The sequence below is a fragment of the Bactrocera tryoni genome, chromosome 3, assembly GCF_016617805.1.
Source record: "Bactrocera tryoni isolate S06 chromosome 3, CSIRO_BtryS06_freeze2, whole genome shotgun sequence".
Lineage (NCBI taxonomy): Eukaryota > Metazoa > Arthropoda > Insecta > Diptera > Tephritidae > Bactrocera > Bactrocera tryoni.
The window spans coordinates 86842245-86863476 of record NC_052501.1 but is presented as its reverse complement, the minus strand read 5'-3'; the positions used below and the strand labels follow the sequence as shown (position 1 = coordinate 86863476).

Genomic DNA, 21232 nt, shown 5'->3' with positions numbered 1-21232 from the left:
GTAGATTCATACTTACATATATGTACATATGTGACCTGGTCTACGAAAAGGGAACTAACGTGCGAAAACTAGTTTTCTGGGGAACAGCTGTTAAAAATAACAACTCTCATCTTCCATCCGAATCAACCCAAAAGTGAAAATGACACCTAAGCCCCCTTTCCGTAGATCAGGTCACATATACATATGTATACATATGACATATATGTATGTACATAATTTTACATGTAGTGGCAAAAACTCCCAGCATCGTCTCAAAGTAACAGTAATAAAGTGCATATATGGCTGTCACTTTGAAATGAGATTTTTTCCAATGCATAGCTAATAAATTTCCTAAAAATCACAGTGCTGCAAAACTAAGCGCTAAGTTATTAAAGACAAAGCTTTATACACACAATCATACATACGTACATACATATGTACATTGTAGTATGTACATAGATATGTATTAACGAGCATATAACAATGACTGCATGATATAAGCAGTAGTAATGTAAGAAAGTTAAAACGTGGTGTTGAAATATGCATTGAATGCGCTGAGCAGTCAGCAATAATAACGCCCCAACACCGCGATTGTTCATTTGTGTGATCAGCCAAGCAACCGATCGATTATACGCGATGCAAAACAATCTCGTATTCATCAGCATCAGCAGCAGCATTTGTTTTGCCATATTTATATATTCATACATATGTATGTACATATATGTATGTATGTGTTTGTTTGTATTTTAACTTTGCGGTTTCGAAGCGCCTGCGCGGCTCCCTATTTGCGCCTTACATCAACGCCAAAATGATCATTAAAAAAGTAGAAAAACACAAGCAAAACACTAGATTCATCACGGAGCGATTGAGTTTCGCGACGTGATGCAGCAGCGCAGCGGCTGACGATCGTTCGATCACACATCGTTATTGACTAGACGTCGCCGTCAGCAGCTCAGACGGACGACCTGTTAAGCGCTGGGCGCACAATGCTTTAAGTTGTGGCGGCGAACTGTGGCAAGACACGCTTAAGAAACGCGCGCTTATTAAAACTGTAGAACTCGTGCGGTGCGGACGTATTTTTTGACTTTCCGCGTTCACATTAACTACACAGAAAGTGAAATAAGTTACCACAGTACAAATGTACGCTACTTAATTTAGTAAATCGTGCTGCTATGGCTATTATTTAATGCCTTCTTACACTCTTTAAATATAAATGTTGCTTCAATCGTCTCATTATATGTATCTATCTGTAGATAGTACACACAGTTTGATTGTTTCTTTTTTTTCTGTAATGAAGTGGCCAATTTTACGTATGTAAATAATACGGCTATGTGAATGTGAAAAGTTACTTTTGTATTGCGGAAAATCCTCAAAGTGCATCTTACTTTCAGACTCACAAACACGGATTACCTCACATTTTACATACATACATGTGTATATACATATGTATGTATGTATGTAGATACTTAAAGTACTATATGTTAACCGAATTAATGCGATATGCTGAAATAAAACTTGAAAATAAGCTGAAAACAGTGACATAATGTAGATTTTAACAGAAACCCGAATAAGTGAAAAAAAATAAAATAAATTTTATTAAATAAATGCTGTAATAAGTGTTAGCGGAGAAATCGATAATAATTCAGTTGGGAATTAATGCCCGCACACATATCGAAAATTTGAAATATTAAAGATAATATTTGTGAAAATCAAAACACTGAACAAATCAATGTCATGTTTCATTTATTGGCCGATTATATCGCAATCGTAATTTTGTGTGAAAAGTGCCCAGCTGAGATATATGTACATACATACGAGTATATAATAAATGATATAACATAATATTTAAAAGTTTTCGCGACAACTTGAATATAATTCACATTTTCCTCTTCTTTTTAACTCAACAGCTCTTGAAAGAAAGTGAAGTTAAGCGTTAAAGTGATTTCAAGTGCCAAACAACCAAGAAACAAAATTTTAAAAAGGATTTACAATTGCCGTATAATACAAAGCGGGCATGATGCGGTCACCAAACGGGCGTATGCCTCATCAGGGTCTGAACAGACTTTGGATAGCTACCACTATTTGTGCCATTACCGTTTTGAGCGGGTCATTTGTGCGCCCCGCTTTCGGAGCACCAGCCAAACTTGGTATTTTTAGTCCTTGATCACTTGTTTTTTGCTATTTTCTTTTATTATTTATAAATATAAATATAAAATATTTATTGTATATACATAAATGTGTAGATAAATAACGTTAAGGTAACTCGTATATCTTATCAATCTTGGCTTCTGGTTTTGGGGCTTCATTACTAATGCTACTCTGCTATAAATCTTATTGTAATTTCCGCTTTGCATCAATGCCAAAAAAATTATTATAAAAATGCAAACTTTAGGCGACTGGAATAGACATACATACATACTAAGTATATCCTCTCAAATGAAACAATATTAGGTAGTCGAAAAAGTCTTTTCGTATTTCTAACCAAACTTCAACTTATCTTTTTATGTACATATATACTAATAAATTAATAAACAAATATGAACTATTTTGGTAGACCACTTTTTGCCATTTTTCTGCTAGAGACATTATTCCATCAGAGTAAAACTTTCATCAGTGTAAATCGAAATTTCCTGAACGGAAGCAAGCGAACCATTGTTGTGCTACACGAGCACAACAGCATCATCTCCGTAAACTTCACAAATTTCATTGGTGGTTTGCGTGGCATTCTTTCCTTTTTTATACAAAAATTTTAAAATCTAGCGAATTTCTACATTGTTTTCACCGAATTTAATTTAAAAAAAAAAATATTAAAATCTCATTTTCCCAACACTATACGAGTATGGTATGACACAATGTCGTTGGTAGCACTGGAGATATACGACTGCTCGACATCTATTGATAATAAACGAAAAGACTTTTTCGACTACCCATACATATGTATATACTGTTGTAGCTAACATAATTACTTATATATACAAATTAATTTGTAAATAACATTCATTCACACCACTGTTAATGTAGTCATTTACCTGCTGAATTTTCTCAAACCCAACTGAAAGTGCATTTGATTGTGTGTTCCACTACTATGTTGGGAATTACCAATCTTCGGAGCTAATTGTTTGGGCATATGGCGGCATTTCCTTGTTGGTATCCGCACTCCAAATGATTAAAGACATTACCTTTTTTTGTTTTGCAACTAGTCGTCTAATGTATTGGTTTCTCCAACGAAGGTATATTTCCTGATGCTATCCTATGAATACTGTATAAGTTATGCCCGCTTTTGATGGCTGCATCATTTTCGTAGCTCTTGATTTTTACCATTTGTTTTATAATTTCTCAAAGATTATGGCAATTTTAAACTTATTATCGTTTTGTCAATAAAACTTTGCACCAATTTGCTTTGCCAAAGCCAATATTTACTCACTGTCATGTATTTTTTTACAAATCAATAATAAAATAAAGATCGAACCATATTTTTATTTTATTTTTGGGTTCACGAAACTGAAAAGTTATTTATTTTATGGACCTGTCTAAGTAACTAGTACCCTTTGCATTTAGCTTTTTAAATACTTTTTTATGTACAGTAAGAAATTAGCTTTTCGGTATTAAGTCGACAGAGACATTTGTTTTGCTAATTGAGTTGAAAAAGAAAAAAAATTAAATCATACATATATTTGGCGATTGCCACTTCCAAATGGCATTCGAACTTGAGATCTCTCAATGAGCGTGGGACTTTATTTAAATGGCTTTGAAAGATTATATTAAGCTAAATTTATGCGGTCGTTCAACGGAATGTCATTCATATAAATATGACAGTTGTCAAACCAGTGGGGCACATTTGCTCACACCCAATGCTCCCTTAAAAGGACATGCAAGATACAACCTACAACCTCCAAATCTATACACCATAAGAATAAATCAAAAAAATTAAAATAAAAATCTACAAGTGGAATAAGTATGGAAAAGAAAGGTCACATGTGCATATACATACATATATATATATATATATATACATACATACATATGCATGCTCACACACAGCTTTTTTTACGCATCAACCGGAATTAATTAAATATTAAAGATAAATATTTTTTTCATGAAACGTTCCCCGTTGGCTTCACACCTCAAGTAAACCATAGTCATTGAAATGTCAAACAATTTATTTAAACATTATAATTGGCTTTCACTCCCCGCCGCGCGTTCAAAACTTCGACAATGAAGATAATTAAAGCGACAAGACAACTGATGTTTGGGACTTTGTTATGGTATCTTTTTAAGTATTATTTTGATCAATTATTCAAATGGCTAGTTTGTAGATCCACTTAAAGAGTGTGAGAATATTTATACACATGTATTCATAAGTGCGTATGTGTGTGTGAATATATTTGGATACATTTTACTGCTTTTAACGCAAATCTAACAAACTGTTCTTTTTATATACAAATTCTGTTGAAGATCTACAATTTGCCATTACAAATTTATTGCATATTAAATTTATTATTTATGGCTTTAATCAAAATTTAATTAAGTAAAAAGGCAGTTATAAACCAGTTTGACAAGCGAAATTGTCATTTTAACAACAAATAATAATCCTCCTCCTTTGCCTTGGCATTATATCATACAAACATACACAACTACATATATACAAGTATATATTTACTCATCCGTTTTTGTGCAGTAGAAGTCATTCGATTGTGCAAGCCACGTACCGTGTATGTAAGTATGTATATACAGAAGACGCAAATGTAGATAAGTATGTATGTGTATATGTACATATGTAGATTCACTATATTTACGTAGAAGTAGTAGAAAAATATGCACGCATACATACAAGTACATACTAGGGTGACTCTACGAGTATTAGCACCCGACCTGACACTGACCACAAAAATCACAGTCAGTCACATAAATAGTCGTTTTTTACAGAGCAGGTCGGGAACTTTAGGGCCACCTTGGTAAGTGCATCCATTTGAAAACGTTTTGATAATATAAGCATCTTTTGTAGATATGTATGTGGTTTATAATGAAAATACACTTTTTATCAAATGTTTGTGCGTGTGTGTGTGTGTGTGTCACACAATTTAAGCTGGAATTTCTGAGAATTCTTTAACAACCTTTGTTTCAAAACAAGCTGTCAGCCATGGCTGCGAATACTAACTTGGTGAGCAGCAAGTTTTTTTTAGTTGTACAAGCCCATGAGTCAGTAACATGTTCAATAAAAATTCTTGCAAAATCTCCATAATTAGTGGTACTAGGAGGCGTGAGTGATTAATGGCAGAATAATACAACCAATTGATGGAATGTATGTAGTATATTGTACGGGAAGTGAAAATTAAAGAAACTCGCATTTCAGATGTAGAAATTTTCTAGCGTGGCAGCTACGATTCGTTAGCGTTTTTCAATATGAGACACTGTGAAATGAATTCTAAAACATAAATTTTGAATACAGATATCTTAACTGTATTCAAAACTTGTTTATTGAGAGATGGCCTTAAATTATTAATTACAATTCGAATCCTAGTATGAGCCATACAGTTAAGTTAAGTTATTTCAGCTGATATTACAGCGGATAAGTAAAATGTGCTGTTGATACCTACAACAAAAATTGCGACAAGTAATTTTCACAGGCTTCTCTTGAAGCCAACTTTATTTCATTAAGGGAGTTCTACATTGCCTGAAACAAATGGTAGTCCAATGGTGCAAGGTCAGAGCTATATGGTGGATGCGTCAAAATTTCCCAGCCAAGCCCTCCCAGTTTTTGTCGAGTCATAAAAGAAGTGTGTGGTCTAGCGTTGTCCTGATGGATGATCCCTTTCTGTTGATCAGTTTTTTTCGATTGCTTGCTTCAATCTCATCAGTTGTTGACAGTAAAATGTATGTAAAATCAATCGTTCGAGCAGGCTAGAGCAGCTCATAGTGGATGATTCCTTTCCAATGCCACCAAACACTCAGCACGACCTTTCGGGGGGCAATCGTGGCTTTGCGACCATTTGTTGAGCTTCACCACCACGTTTGGATAATGTTCTTTTTCGCACATTGACGTATTTGATCCACTTTTCATCTCCTGTTACCATTTGCTTCAGAAATGTTTCGATTTCATTTCGTTTCAGCAAAGAATCGCAAATGCTAATTCGGTCCAATAAATTTTTCAACACCGGCTTATGTTATTTCTTAATTACTTGAAAATAAAGTGTTAACGGTGTAAGTGAGCCTTATTTGCAATATATGATCATCTTAGCCAACAATGGGTCAGAATATTATGAATGTGGTTCACCTTGGTAATACTATCGTGGTGTAAAACTCCACACTCAAAATAAAGAAAGAGTGTGGAAAAGACGGTAAAATACAGATATTAGTTATGAGAAAACTTTTATTCGACACTTTTGACTATTAATTGTTTGATTTGCTTTACGTGCCTATTCTATGCGATGACAGAAATGTAGTATAGAAAATGTTTTAAATTGAATATGTATGTATGTAACCTAACTTTAACAATTTAAGACACAATTAATAATTCTAACAATCAACTTATGAATGTTTTTGCATAATTTTTGCATGTTAATTTTTCAATAAATGTGCGTAGATATACACATACATATGTATATGTTTGTATGTTTTTAATTGTTTGCATTCGCTCGTTTTATACATAAAAAATACACGTTTTTTCAAATATGTGCGGTACAATGCACTGAACTGCGGCACGAACATAATGATGCACGCAGTCAACTCAATTCCATGATTTATTACCAGCACACACACACCACATCCACCAAGTACACATACGCACACACTTGTAGTATATAATACATACATATGTATGTAGTATGTATAGAATATACTTTGATATACACTTTCCACAAAACATTAGCACATAAACACCAAACACAATACAATAAGAGATCAGCAATCGAAAAACAACAAACAACAACAAAAACTTAATTTTCAGATGGTATTGGGCCACCACCAGAATCGCCATTCCCTTTAGAAGCACAACCAACACAATTTTCCGATGCGATAGCTGCGGCTCTTAATAATGATAATAGTGCCAGAGACGTTAAAGGCTTCAGCAAAAATCAACCGTCGGCGGTCGATAGTTATGGTAATCCGATTGAGACGCTGAAACCCATCGATACACCCGATGGGCGGAAGGTAATCAGTGCGCAGGGTTTACAATTTGAAATACCCAACTATGCTTCGGGCATAACTGAGATAAAGAAGCCGGCCGACGACTTACTGCCACCATTCATTGGTGAGTTAATAAATAACACTAATACAAAATATACAAATTTTAGTGCACCAAACCAATTTACCAAGTCAAATACGAACGATCAACAACAGAGCGTCACAAAAGGTCGAATTAGCAAAGCAAAGTTCGAAACAATGTCTGGTGAGGTGAACAGCGACAAAATGATCGTATTTGTTAGCAACAATGATTCGATGGTCACATACCCTAATATCAACAATGAAATTGATGCTAAAGTTAAACGTATTAACAAAGAAACTGGATCAAATGATTTCAGTTCTCCTCAAATAGCGCCAGATCATGACGAAAAATATCAACTTATTAATTTTACTGATACTGACATACATACAGCCAAGAGTTCTGGCAGCAATAAAACACCAAAACAAAGCAAGCACTGGTATAACGCGGAACACACGCTTAATGGCACTAACTCGTTCGAAAGAACCACAAATGCATTCGGTACAAACACTACCAACACTGCCAACACACTCACAAGCGCACCAATTTCGTATACTTCTACGTCTCCGCTCTCGCAAAGATCACCATTATTTACACAATTAGCTAATTATATATTTACTAAGCATTCCTTAATTGAATTAACCCCCAAACATCCAAATAACATAGTATTTAGTACACCATATCCATTAACGTCCCCATCAATTCCACCACACGCTCCTATTGACCGGGCTGACTTTAAATCACCTCATTTCTACCCGTTTGAAAGAGAAAATCAAATATACATCGCTAACCCTAGAAATAAGAATTTTATTTCCCGAGGCAAACGAAGCTCCATCTCCACACATCACAAAAATATCCCTCAACCCCTAAGTAGTGGTAATTTTAATTATCCAAACGTTCCTACTGATATAGCCACTATTAATCGCATAGCTGCTAAATACCAAACTCCCCTTCCCGCCTTAGATCCCATTGCCGTTGCTGTATCGACGGATGGAGAAACCGGTAGGAGTTCAGTTCCAGGACCTTTGGCTACAGCAGTCGCGGCAACGACAGTGGATGTGGAAAATGCTCAGCTAGTCGAATTGAACCCGAAAGGCACGAATGTGCTTACTACAAGTCAAACAGATAAGAAATTACCAAATCATAACCTTAACTCGTTGCCATCATACATACTTGAGTTAAACGACCCGGATATTGGAGGACCTGTAGAATACATGCCAGCTGAGGATGGGTCATCCTTGAAAGTTATCGCATGGGATTTATTACCACCAATAGAACAAGAACCTACCATAACTACATCGGGAAATCATTTACCAAAATCTGTATCTGGTACACATAACAATAAAGTATCTTTAACTGCGGGACAGAGCTTCAGTGCACAAGCATCTGAAATTGGTGTTTCCAATAAAGGAAGTGTTTCCGTGGCATCCCTTACTAGTCCACAAGAAAATAGGTTTCATTCGACGAGTTCAACTACAACTACTCCCAAATCGACTACCGCGCGTACGACGAGGCCCACAACCACAACTACTACGTCAACAACGAGAGCTACTATGACAACCCGCCGTCCAACCACCACAACAACTCGTCGTACTACAACTACTAGACGTAATCCAACAACTACATCAACAACCACACCAGCACCACTTAATCCAAACGACTTTTTCCAATTAGAAAATGGTGACTCATATACTCTACCATCCTGGTTAGCTGATATTGATGATCCTGAATTGGATGCGGCAGTTAGTTTTATTCCACCAGAAAATATACACGAATATAATGATACCATTTCGCGGGATATTCTTCCTCCTCTTGAACCATACACCGATCTTAATGACATTGAGTTGCCTGAAGAGCTTCGTACAACTTCCACCACTACCAGTCGGCCCCATACCACATCTACGACACCTAAGCCGCGTCAAGCATTTACCACCACCCCTAAAAGTGTAACTGTATCCACACCTCGACCACATTGGGTACGCGCTTATCCCACAACTGCCAAAACAACCACTACTACAACCACTCAACGACCCAACTCTTTTGTTGATCGTTTTTCTTCCAACCATATTGCACAAACGCATGATTCGACATTTGCCTCATCTTCTACCTTTCCCAATTCGAAAGTGCACACGTCATTCCTTAGTAATAGCGTCATCAGTACCACGACTAGCACGACGACACCAAAACCTCGACTAACGACATCGGCTGCACCATCGCACCATATCAATAGATATCAACAAGACAACAATAGATTTAATGAAAATTCTTCCACTATCACAGATCATACAGCAAGTGCTGAAGTGAAAAACAGTCAAGCAGTTACAACATCAAAATTCTCTAATTCAAATCCCTTCTTGCCAGCACACAATAGTGCCACACGTCCGTTTTCGTCTCAGAATGCAATTAAATTTACTACCACCACGTCAACGACTACTACAACTACAACTCCTGCAACTCCAATAGAAGAAAATCCATTCGATTCCGTCACTTTACCATCGTGGTTAGCTGATTTCGATTATCCCGACTTGGCTCCAGGTGTACCGTTCATATACAATGCTGAGGAATCGAATTCGGATGTCTCCAATGATTTGCTGCCACCTTCGCAGCTGTCTGCTGAAACAACAGATACAACAAAACCAATTTTCATAACATCCTCTCCCACATCCTTTAACTCCTTTCAAATTGCACCAAGTTCAACTAATCGGCACGATTCCACTCTCGCTTCCGCCTCCACCTTTACTACACGTACTTTCGCTTTTAATAATTCCCCATCAAAAGTCATCACAACTGCCAAACCATTCAACATCCAAAATCCATTCGCGAAAGTGCCTAATAGCAACAATAACAATCAAGAGCCAATCACTGTGCCACCAGTGCTATTTAGTCCACCAACCGCAGATGCTGAGAGTAAAGTCGACATTGTGGCCGTGAACGATGTCAGCAAGGCAGTTCCTCATTTTGATCGTGAAAACGCAGCGACAACAGCTGACCAATTTCATAACAACAAACATTCCTCATCAAGTTTTAATAAAAATTTTGCAGCTCCATTCGAACCAACGTCGACGGCTGGCAGCGCCGATTCATCGGCTTCTACAGATCAAGATTTTGGTAGCTCAACGAAAACCACATTTTCGAAAAGTAACGAAGGCAAAGTGATAACTAACAATGTATTTGGTACTTCCAGCGGCTCTACAAGCGCATCTAAACAAAGTGGATTTAGTGCAGGTACCACTGCCGGGCAAGCAGCTTTCCAAAAAGGTAACTCTTAAATTTAAAAAAATAATAGTTTACACATACAGCCAATAGTTAGGGTAGTCCATAGTATAGTAGCTTCCAGGAATCAGAATCCCACTTGAATAAGTGGTTTTGCAATAGATCTAAGAGAATTTGATAGATCGATTAGTAGTACCAACAATTGAAGAGTTAAGTATACAACTAAACTAGGAACCAAAATTCAAACACTTTTACCGATAGCATATACTAATAATTATTATTATACACCTATCAACAAATAAGACAATAACCCTATATTAGATAAGGACTAGAAGTTGAAGGTCGCCGAAGCCACTTTTCCACTTCACTGAGAGATTTTATAGGCATCTAGTGGTCCTATATGGCTTCCGGCAATTGATCAGTTTCTTGGACAACGATCAACTTTTCGACTACTTTCCTATTCAGAGATAAACAATTAATTTGATATTTTATTAATTTTTATGGAACCAATTGCTAATTTCATTGTATGTATTTAAAATGTTTTAATTTCCATTGACAGACTTCCAACATAGTAGCAGCAGTTTCATCGGAACTTCAAATACCTTCAATAAGGCTTCAACTCCGAGCGCGTTTTCAACTTTCAACGGCGCTCAACAGAGCACGAATTTCAATAGTTTTAATAACAAGGGCAATAATAGACCAGTAACCAATGTAAATACTGGAAAATACACTGGAGGTTTTGGCGGATCTCCAGGTGTTTTGGGTAGTGGAAAAATAGGTTCCGCAGTGCGATCAGATGGATCCATACGCCCTGCGAATGTTGCATTTACACAGGGAACGGCCATTGCACCTACAGCACCACCAAAGCTTCCAACCAATCCTAACATTGCAAATCGCGTTGGAATTTCAACTTCCGCCGGTTCCCCGGTCGACACTGGTGTGGGTGCTAATAAGTACCAAGGGACATTCGGTGGACCACCCGGAGTGTTGATCCCGTTTGACAATGTCAAAGCGAATAAATAGAAGTAAGGACAGCTACGAACTCATCGCAGCATCAAAGATTATTTATTTATAACATACTTTTGTTTTTACAATATGTCAGAGAGTAGTATTTTAGAATATCTTTCGCAATTCTGGTTACATTGAATATATCGAACATGTTAAGACAATGTTAATCCCACACTTTTCTATATGTGCTTATGTATGTATGATCATGAGTGTAACAGTTTATGTAATTGCAAATAAAAACTTAAAAAATTGCTTATAACTTACTTGGTTTATTAGTTTCCACATACAATAGATAAATATACATTTCTCGGACATAACACTATTTCCTTCAGTGAGGTTTGTATAGACAATTTGAGAGCGGCATTGTGATTTGAAAATCATGAGGTTGCTTCAACGGTAGCTGGCTGCCAGCTGGCTCTATATAAGGAAAGCAGGCATCGTGCCTGACCAGTGCTTAGGTGAGGCTCACGCCGCGCAGTGATGTGATGTGAAGTCATGAGGTGGCTTCAACGGTAGCTGGCTGCCAGCTAGCTCTATATAAGAAAAGCAGCAATCGTGCCTGGCCAGTGCATAGATGACGCTCATGCCGCGAAGTGATGCTGCTGTGATGACGCTCACGTCGGGAAGTGATGTCGCTGTGACGAAGCTTGCTGCCAGCTGGCGCTATATAAGAAAAGCAGGCACCGGCCCTGGCCAGTGCTTGGGTGAGGATCACGCCGCGCAGTGATGTGATGTGAAGTCATGAGGTGGCTTCAACGGTAGCTGGCTGCCAGCTAGCTCTATATAAGAAAAGCAGGCACCGGCCCTGGCCACTGCTTGGGTGAGGCTCACACCGCGAAGTGATGTGATGAGAAGTCATGAGGTGGCTTCAACGGTAGCTGGCTGCCAGCTGGCTCTATATAAAGGAAGCGGGCACCGTGCCTGGCCGGTGCTTAGGTGAGGCTCACGCCGCGCAGTGATGTGATGTGAAGTCATGAGGTGGCTGGCTGCCAGCTGGCTCTATATAAGAAAAGCAGGCACCGTGCCTGGCCAGTGCTTAGGTGACGCTCACGCCGAGCAGTGGTGTGATTTGAAAGCCACAAGGTGGCTTCAACGGTAGCTGGCTCTATATAAAAAAAAAACTGAAAAAAGCGATCATGATAAACTCTTGAGGCTTGTCGCGTTACTGCTAAGCGGATGATTGCATATATACATACATATGTATGATCATGAGTGTAACATATGTTGTAATTGAAGATACAAATAAAAAAAGAATTGCTTATATTTTGGATTATAAATTTGAATAAATAAAAGGTAAAATATATATTTATTTTTAAATGTTTTATTGTTAAGTAAATTTATGCGGAAGTAGTCAAACTACGAATTGAACATGAATGAGATGAAATATAAAGATGTATCTATTTTTAAAGCTAAATAATTTTTAAATTAACAATAGAGTTCACTTTTAAAGAGGATAAAATCAATCCTTCTTTGGTTGGGCGCTAGTGGCCGTACTGTTACTATTGCCGGATGCAGAGCTACTGATGGAAACCGACGGATTAATCGGATTTAAAGTTATAACTTTCGGTGAGGTTTGTATAGATGATGTTGAGCCAGCGGCATTATTTTGACCACTATCCTGTGCTGTGGTCGCCTGAGCTACTATGGATACACCAGGTGCGGTTGAGGATGAACTAACTGGGTTTGTGCCGGATATGATATTTACCATTTTACGAACCGTTAAATTTCGATTAAATACGTGCGAGCTCAAAGCTGGTATTTGTTTCAATCCTCCGGGTTTTACAACAATATTTCGAATTTGAGGGCGGTCGTTCAACACACTGCTACCACTACTTGTAGCTGTAGGATTTCCGGTGTTAGTGATACTGCCCACAGTCGAAGGAATGGCTGCCCCACCAGCAGTTGTACTAATAATTTGCACTTGTGGTAACGACTTTGTGGAAACATTTAGTATGCCTGATGTCTGTCGCGCACCAATACTAACTGGAGACTTTAGTGTCTGTAAATTCACCTGTTTCACAGACGACACAAGTGGACTGCTGCCACTAGCTGTACCCACTGGCAGTTGAGTCGTCGTTAATTGCATTGCTGGACGGGGTACAAGTGTTGTTGCAGATGTCTTCGGATTCGTTACAACAACCTTAGTGTATTTCGGCAATTGTTGTGCGACATTCGATCGGGAAATAATATTCGGGCACGGTTTCATGGTGCTACGATTGATAAAAACTACCTTATTCTGCTTATTGACTGAGGTTTGAGTAGTTTGTTGTAAGATTGGGCTTCCAATGGTTTTATTAATTATATATGTGCCACCACCAGTCTTAGGCGAAGTGGTCACAATACCAGTCGTGCTAGACCCAGTGGAGGTAGCTTCTTTAATAATTTTCTGACTTATAATCAGTTGCCCGACACCGGAAGTATTGGCTACAAAAAGATTAATGCAATTTATTAGTTACAGAAGAAACGAAAGATTTGAAGTACCCACCTGACTTGACAGATGCGGTAGAAGAAGCCACCGAATCAGACAGATTGCCATCGTTATCAGCAAACACAATTGGCATATCGATTATGTTTGACAGATCCATATTGGAGGTGGATGAAGCTTTTGGCGTACTCCCTTTTATGCCACTAAAAGCTGCGTTTGCTATTTGCAGTGTGGTTCCACCACTTACATTTTTCATGACAGTGTACTTTTGCTGAGCCGTACCAGGTGGTGCAGCTGTAACAAATTGCGTCGTCTGACCATTGGGAGATTTCAAAGTGAATATCTGTTGTTGATGATTTGCAACGGAACTGCCAGTTGGTGATGTTGATACAATACTGCCGATGTTTGTATTTCCAGATGTGCTATTCTGTTGCATCGACGCCGTTTTTATTGTATAAATTTTCGATTGTGATTGCAAGGGCGGCTTCAGTTGCACGAATTGATTAGAAGGTATCATCTTTATTTTTGCACCAGCCGGAAGAGTTTGCTTTTGCAGAGGATTCATTAATGCGGTCTTTATTGGAGTAGACTTTGATGGTGCAACAATTTCATAATTCGTTACTATTTTCTGTGCACCTTGAGCAGTGTCGTTACCGGAGTTCTGTATCGAACCATCTTGTTCATTCCCATCACCCAATATTGACTGTATGGCCATATTCAGATCATCGTTCGTAATAGAAGAATTTGTTGATAACTGTGTCTTCTGTTTTTGTACCTGAGCAGTTTTGGAAGTACCACCTGCCAATGCAGTCGATGTTGTTTTAGCTGAAGTAGTTGTGGATGCTATCAGGGGACGCGTTCTAGGTCGGCCGACTGCAAATATACATAGGAACACAAATTAACCTTTCGAATTAAAAGAATTCATCACAAATTATTGTTGAAAGTAATAAAAAATCAATTTTACCCTTTCGCTTCACTTGGAATGGTTCTGGGATTTTTACTTTTTTCAGTTTGGCTTGAATATGGAAGGGATTTGAAGGAAACGGAAAATTCAAATGATGTCATATGATGATGATTAGTTCATGAAAAATTAAATATTTAAGTATTTGTTAAATTTGATTAGTATTGTTATACTATAATAAAAGTTAGATTTAACAAAATATTGTGACATACTTGAATTAACATATTTGGTCTTCGCTGGCGTTTCTTGATCTGAGTTCATAGCATCATTTTTACGCTTCCTTTGTAAAGATCCATTTTTAGCATTACCTTCAGCGCTACTACCACCAGCGTTGTTATTAATTGAGTTTCGTCCTTGTTTAGTGTTAACGAAACTAGTTATTGTTGTTGGAACCCGTGGTCCAGGTGGATTAGTGAGAATTCTTTTTATAAATTCATATATTTCGTCCTGAACACAAAAATAAATTAGTTAACACTTTTGACGATCTAATTCATAATTAAACGTACCACAACCATAGCGTCTACCATCGACTGTGTAACATTATCTAACTTCCTACGGCTTTTAGGAACGCGTAGAACATCATCTCCACTCCCCACCACCACCAAAGAACTTTCCGATTGCATTTTTTCACGTAGCGATTCCATTTCTTCGGTACTGAAATATAAAGTTGCAAAATTAACTTTTTAGTAAATGTGGCATGAAAGAAGTCTTTCTATATACCCTCTACCTTGTTTTTGCTGAATTTTGGCCAACCACAAATAGTATTGGTATCTTTATGTCTAATAAGCGGTCATCAGGAGTACCACGAATTCCGTTAAATGTGTTATAAGCAAAGCCCATACACACTACGCATGCTACATTCTCTGACATCGCCACTTGCAAAGCAAGAGCAGCGCCAGCGTTGAATCCAATCAATATGATACTTCGCTGAGCATTTTCGTTGCGCAACTCTTGTATTTTTACTCGAGTTATTGACACTATTTGTTCTGCTACTTGCTCTAATGGTTGCCGAACTATGTGAGTAACTGCGAATTAAATAAAAATTTATATAAATTGATAATTTAACATATGTATAGTTGAGACTATACGTGCGTTTGGGTACTTACCATTCGATGGTAAAGTTACTTGTACAATTTGTGTTATGCTAGCCAATTGATGATACCATTTTTGAAGGCGATTAGGTACTGGACCACTGGTAGGCACAGAAGGCAGAGCAACAATTACGGCATTCTGTGTTAGTTTTCGGGTCTTCGTACTAACAATAGGCTCCCATTTGTTTTTCATTACCGGCGCCAGAAGTTCTTGACTAACATTTAGCGGTCGTCCAAATAACATTTTATCCATGAGTGTTGGCAATTTAGATTTTAATGTTTGCAAAATATCTAAATAAGACGCCATATATGTTGCTGGAAGTGAGTCCATTAACATACAATGCAACCATTGTGTGAGTCGCGAGTCCCAGGCAACAGCAGTCAACGCTCTGCGCATTCGACTAGCAGACTTATCGACTGCAACACGACGCTGCATAGATTCGTTTTGACGATTAACATTGGCTAGACGTCCTAATTGATCATTATCCAAAATATTTGCTACTTTATTGAAAAGTGTCTTTTGCATGTTACTCCAACCAATTCTAGAAGTATTTTACTTAATAATGTTTTGCTAATGTTGTTAATAATTTTGTACTTACTGGTTAATACGTGCTTCCCAATCGTCGTCGTCTGGATTATTATTTTTAACGTATTTAGCGATTCGAGAACACTCATTCATTGCTTCTTTGGCCGCTATTTCATTGTATGAAGGCACATTGGCCTGATTAAAATCTTCAAAATCATGCTCTTCGGGATGGGTATGACAGGAAGGGCACTGTGGCGTACGTCGAACCAGTATTGTGCGAGCTGGTAACAAACCAGTGGTAACACTGCCTATTGGCCGGGAGTTATCTCTCGTATAACTATGTTCCATTTTATTATTACCACCACTCCCACTAATAGAATTAAGAGTGTCACACACAGATTCAAAAGATGAGTTTTTATGCTAAAAAAACATGGGATAACGACAGTTTACATATTTTTCTGTGACATTACGACAGTTAATTATTGATATACGATAAATATATATATGTATATTATAAATGACACAAAAAGATTGACTTTTTTCAATATTCGGGCAAAAAATATTAACAATACATAAAAATATGCCAATTTATTAATGAATAAATATCTTTCATCTTATTGGGATTATAGTTTAGAGAATTACACTTTGTGGATTGCTCAGTACTTTTGCTAATGAATAGAGATGTTAATGATCCAGCTTGTTAAAAATATACACTAAAAGCATTTAAGTATTTCATTTGGTATAGAGTTATATAGTGCAAACACATTTTTAATTTCCAATAATATTTTATAAATTTATTTCTCTTTAATAAAGGTTAATTCTTTCCATCAAAACACTATTATTGAACAATTTGCTTTATATCACTACTTAGCTTTTTCGCAATATGGCGTCACTACATGTAGTTGCCATATATAAAATTTTAAACATTTTTACAATTAATCAAATGGTGCAGACTGCAAACATCAATTATTAAAAATTAACATAAAATTTTCAATTTTTTGTATTTATTACTTTTATGGGGAATAAAGTTTACATCCAGCTATGATTTTAAAGTTGAAATGGGTATGGATTCTGCAGTTTAAGAATATATTATAGCCTCCGGAAACTTGTAGTTTTCGATATATTTGCGTTTAAAATTGGAATTTTCGACCATTAAAAGTACATGTTTTCTCTATATAATTATATTTATTCGTAGTCTGGAGAACCTCTTCTATTCAACCATAGCTTTTTTAACCCTAAATTGGTATACTAAAACCCACTTTTATTATTAGATGCAGTTCAAATTTATATGGTTTATAATAACACTCAATGGTGGTAGAACACAAGTATTTGATATTTACCACAGACAGAACATTTTTGTACTTTTCAATATAAACTATATTTAGTTATGTGTGGCATCATTGTTTTTCATTCTCACTAAGTGTTGTAATAGATTGTTTTGAATTTCACCATTATTTTCCACAATATCTATAAACAAATAAGCAATTAGCTCAAAATCTAAAAATTTAATGTTCACAAGTAGGGTTTACTATTGAGGCACTGTTTTTGTCGTTCTGCGATTAACGAAGTAATTACAAAATTTGTTACCTCTATATCTTCATCATCAGAAGCACCAGATGCTGTGCGAGTTCCATCACATTCTTTGCGCTGTAAAAAGTCTTCGAACAGTTTCATATATGAAGTCATCATCACCTGTAGTTTTCCACCTAAGTAAATACTGCTTCACGTCTGTAATTTTTTCAATAGTATTATAAACTGAAACATTTAATGTAAGAACTTTTGCAATGTGCACTTATTAAGCACATCATCCAACACTCTGCCGATAACAACTTTGACAACTAATAATACAACTTGTCATCAAATGTCAAATAATTAAAATCGCGACTTGCAAAAATTTGTGATTTCCTAACCAAAAGGATAGAAATTTAGTTGTGTGAATAATTAACCAAAGAATGTATTCTAAAAGTTGCATTAAAAAGTTGTATGCGTTTTAATTTGTAAAAATCACATCTCAATGATTGGCATTGTGCTCATGTTGAATGCATGCCATGGTATGGTGACTTTTCTTTACGCTGCCAGATCATAGAAAACCTACTTATATATTTCATTGATATCCATATAAAAATCTATAAATATTTGTATTATACAAAAAAAATTAAAACTTTATTGTGTGAATATGGGTTAAATTTTTGGAATGAAATTCAATGCATTATACAAATTTTTTCATTACTGTTTGCGTAAGACAAATGCCAGAGAACGTAGAAAATATTTTCAATCTATTTACTCAATCAAGTGGCAACGGTAAGAACTGACAAGTGCGTAAACTGCATTTATTTATAAATTTGTGTCTTTAAAGTACATTCGCGATGGCATTAGGACAACAGCACGTGTTAGGCTTTTCGCCTAATGGCAAATTATTTGCTTTCATCAACGACCAAGGTATTCTGAGGATATGGGACACAGAAACCAACGAACTAAGGCAGGAGTACACACCCAATCTCCAATTGTCGGGTCCTTGTACTGCTCTCACGTGGGTTATAACTACTTCTTCAACCGGACATAGTGCTGAAGGAAAAAAGGTTTGTTAGTTATCTATTTTTCTGAATTGTTTTAATACAGTATTTCCAAAATAGGCGAAAAAAACTCGAAAATCACACAACGGTCCAAACCATGACACAGAAGCGATATACCTGGCGCTGGGTACTAGCAATGGACACATTTCTCTTTATTCTTACGCTTTAGGCAAGGTAAGGCCTTCTAATGAAAAATTGAGTAAAATTCATATAACATATACGCTTTTAATATATGCAGATCGAGCGAAACTTAAAAGGTGAAGGACACAGTGGAAAAGTTACCTGCCTTACTCAAGATGCTGAAGGTCACTTATATAGTAGTGGAGAAGATTGTCAGATAATAAAATGGGCACTATCTGAGGAAAAGCAAATCTCATCTTGGTCAGTGGGGCCGGAGAAACCGTACAGCATTGTTTATTTAGAATTATCAAATAACTTGATTGTCGGAGGTCGCCAAATTAAAGTTTATTCAGTGGCCACGCAGGAGTTAGTACAAACGTTTACCGGACACACATCCGACATTAATTTGATGAATTCGTTGGTACTAGATGGGAGCAGCGAATACGTCGTAAGCACATCACGAATGGAACGGATAATATGTATATGGAAAATTGGGAAAAAAGGTCGTAATAAAAATGCTAGCTCCACTCTAATTATGGAAGACGTAGCACACTGTCTTACTTGTCAAGTAGACATTGATCGCAATGTAAGAGTTGCGAGTGTAACACGCAGTGGTGTGATTCATATGTACCTTATTGCAGTAGAAAAGTAAGTATATATTTATTTTTGTTCCATCAGATTATCCTAAATTAAGTGTGTTTGCAGCATTAAACCTGAAAAACCAATTAAACCAAAGTTGACCATAGAGGTTGCGTCAGATAGTGCAACAGTAATTGCTCCAATACCAGCTGTTTCCGTATCACTACAGCACAGCAGTCGCCCACAAGAATTAATTTTCGGTTATGGAAACAAAAGCTTTCTGGTTTTTGAACATTTGACTCCGAATTTCACTGAAAAGTTGCAAGTGCTCATACGCACCGACCCAAAAACGTTATACTTGATGCGTGGGAAACTATCAAAAAAAGAAGGAAAAGCTGGTGACGCACAAAAAACTATTACTCCAATCGTCAATGAAGCCGACGTAGAATACAAATCTTCGGCTACAGTTCCAAAGAAGAAGTTAAAAGCAGTAGAAATGCCAATGGAGTCCCGACTACAAAATTTGAATTTAAACGCTGTTGCTGGTACTGGAGCACCCCAAGCTCAAAGCAAAGTTCAGTTGCTAGTGCAGGCCTTACACAGCAAAGATAATGTGTATGTATCAGTTTATTTTTTCATATAATATTATAAGATTATATGGTATTGAAGAAGTGACCATTAATTCATTTATCAAACTTGTTGTCCCCTATTTAGTCTTCTACGTTCTGTATTGCATACGCATGATATTAAAACTATTCAACTGACCCTCCACAAACTACCTGTGCAATACGTAGGGCCGTTAGTCAATGAGTTAACTCAGTTTATGCAACAAAAACGCATGAAGTAAGTAATACCTAAAGTTCTGAAAATTGTATAAATTTTGGAAATAATAGCATAAATACATTGCAGTGTTGAGTATGCAGTTGATTGGCTTAAAATCCTTGTCCAGACGCATTCCAGTCAACTAATGGCTTTGGGATCTGAAGATCTTCTAAATAAATTCGGTCCATGCATTGGTTTAATAGAACATCGCGTGAATTGTCTGAAGGAGTTATCGAAGTTTGTTTATTTTATTATTACGAAATATTCTCGAACTGATGCAACTAATTATAATATTTTCTTCGCAGGGTTGCTGGACGTTTGGATTTGTTGATCAATCAAATAAAACGCAACACTAATGAGGATAATTTAAACAGTTCAAATGTGTTGGTCTATGAGGATAATGGTACATATGCTCTAAATATCTTTTCCTGCAAAACAAAAATTTTAATAATTGTTTTCAGATTCTTCGGACTCTGAAATCGAAGATACAGGCGAAAAGAGTGCCTCCGATGATGAATGGGATGAGGATATTGAAGAGGACGTTGAGAACATGGATCAAGCTGATGAAGATAATGATGAAAGCGACGCTGATGACGCAGAAGAAATGGAAACTTGATCGTAAACTTTCTCTCAAAACTTCTTTCTTAAACAGCATATGTATGTTATTATATATTATAAGTAAAAACATTAGATTTTTAACAACATTTTGTTTGTTTTCCTTTGAACCTTCGGAA

The 21232-nt window shown here is 36.7% G+C and overlaps 3 protein-coding genes across 10 annotated transcripts; 2 read left to right on the top strand and 1 right to left on the bottom strand.

The window, feature by feature from the left end:
• The first annotated feature begins 976 nt into the window (after nucleotides 1-976).
• Nucleotides 977-11664, top strand: LOC120770094 (flocculation protein FLO11-like). 5 transcript variants are annotated; one of them, XM_040097245.1, is made up of 5 exons: nucleotides 977-1119; nucleotides 1887-2126; nucleotides 6926-7228; nucleotides 8144-10438; nucleotides 10953-11664. In XM_040097245.1, exons 2-5 carry the CDS (start codon nucleotides 1994-1996, stop codon nucleotides 11414-11416), a joined length of 3195 nt encoding a protein of 1064 aa, XP_039953179.1. In that variant the 5' UTR covers nucleotides 977-1119; nucleotides 1887-1993; the 3' UTR covers nucleotides 11417-11664. The 5 variants fall into 5 exon arrangements, with proteins under 5 accessions (XP_039953179.1, XP_039953183.1, XP_039953182.1 ...); XM_040097248.1 differs by lacking the exon at nucleotides 977-1119 and adding an exon at nucleotides 1129-1289; XM_040097246.1 differs by lacking the exon at nucleotides 977-1119 and adding an exon at nucleotides 1297-1782.
• A 1038-nt stretch (nucleotides 11665-12702) lies between these two features.
• LOC120770095 (KAT8 regulatory NSL complex subunit 3) lies at nucleotides 12703-18371 on the bottom strand. Of its 4 annotated transcripts, none has more exons than XM_040097252.1 (9): nucleotides 17934-18085; nucleotides 17047-17871; nucleotides 16478-16824; nucleotides 15894-16420; nucleotides 15515-15812; nucleotides 15294-15441; nucleotides 15000-15234; nucleotides 13887-14699; nucleotides 12703-13825 (listed from the first exon to the last, which is right to left on the bottom strand). In XM_040097252.1, the coding sequence occupies exons 3-9, from the start codon at nucleotides 16750-16752 to the stop codon at nucleotides 12861-12863; spliced, it is 3261 nt and encodes a 1086-aa protein (XP_039953186.1). In that variant the 5' UTR covers nucleotides 16753-16824; nucleotides 17047-17871; nucleotides 17934-18085; the 3' UTR covers nucleotides 12703-12860. The 4 variants fall into 4 exon arrangements, with proteins under 4 accessions (XP_039953186.1, XP_039953187.1, XP_039953184.1 ...); XM_040097253.1 differs by having other exon boundaries at nucleotides 17992-18084; XM_040097250.1 differs by lacking the exon at nucleotides 17047-17871 and having other exon boundaries at nucleotides 17992-18371.
• LOC120770096 (WD repeat-containing protein 43) lies at nucleotides 18093-21202 on the top strand. Its single transcript, XM_040097254.1, has 9 exons — nucleotides 18093-18705; nucleotides 18761-18983; nucleotides 19038-19151; nucleotides 19216-19745; nucleotides 19803-20291; nucleotides 20391-20519; nucleotides 20586-20735; nucleotides 20804-20901; nucleotides 20960-21202. Exons 1-9 carry the CDS (start codon nucleotides 18599-18601, stop codon nucleotides 21112-21114), a joined length of 1995 nt encoding a protein of 664 aa, XP_039953188.1. The 5' UTR covers nucleotides 18093-18598; the 3' UTR covers nucleotides 21115-21202.
• Nucleotides 21203-21232: the final 30 nt, after the last annotated feature.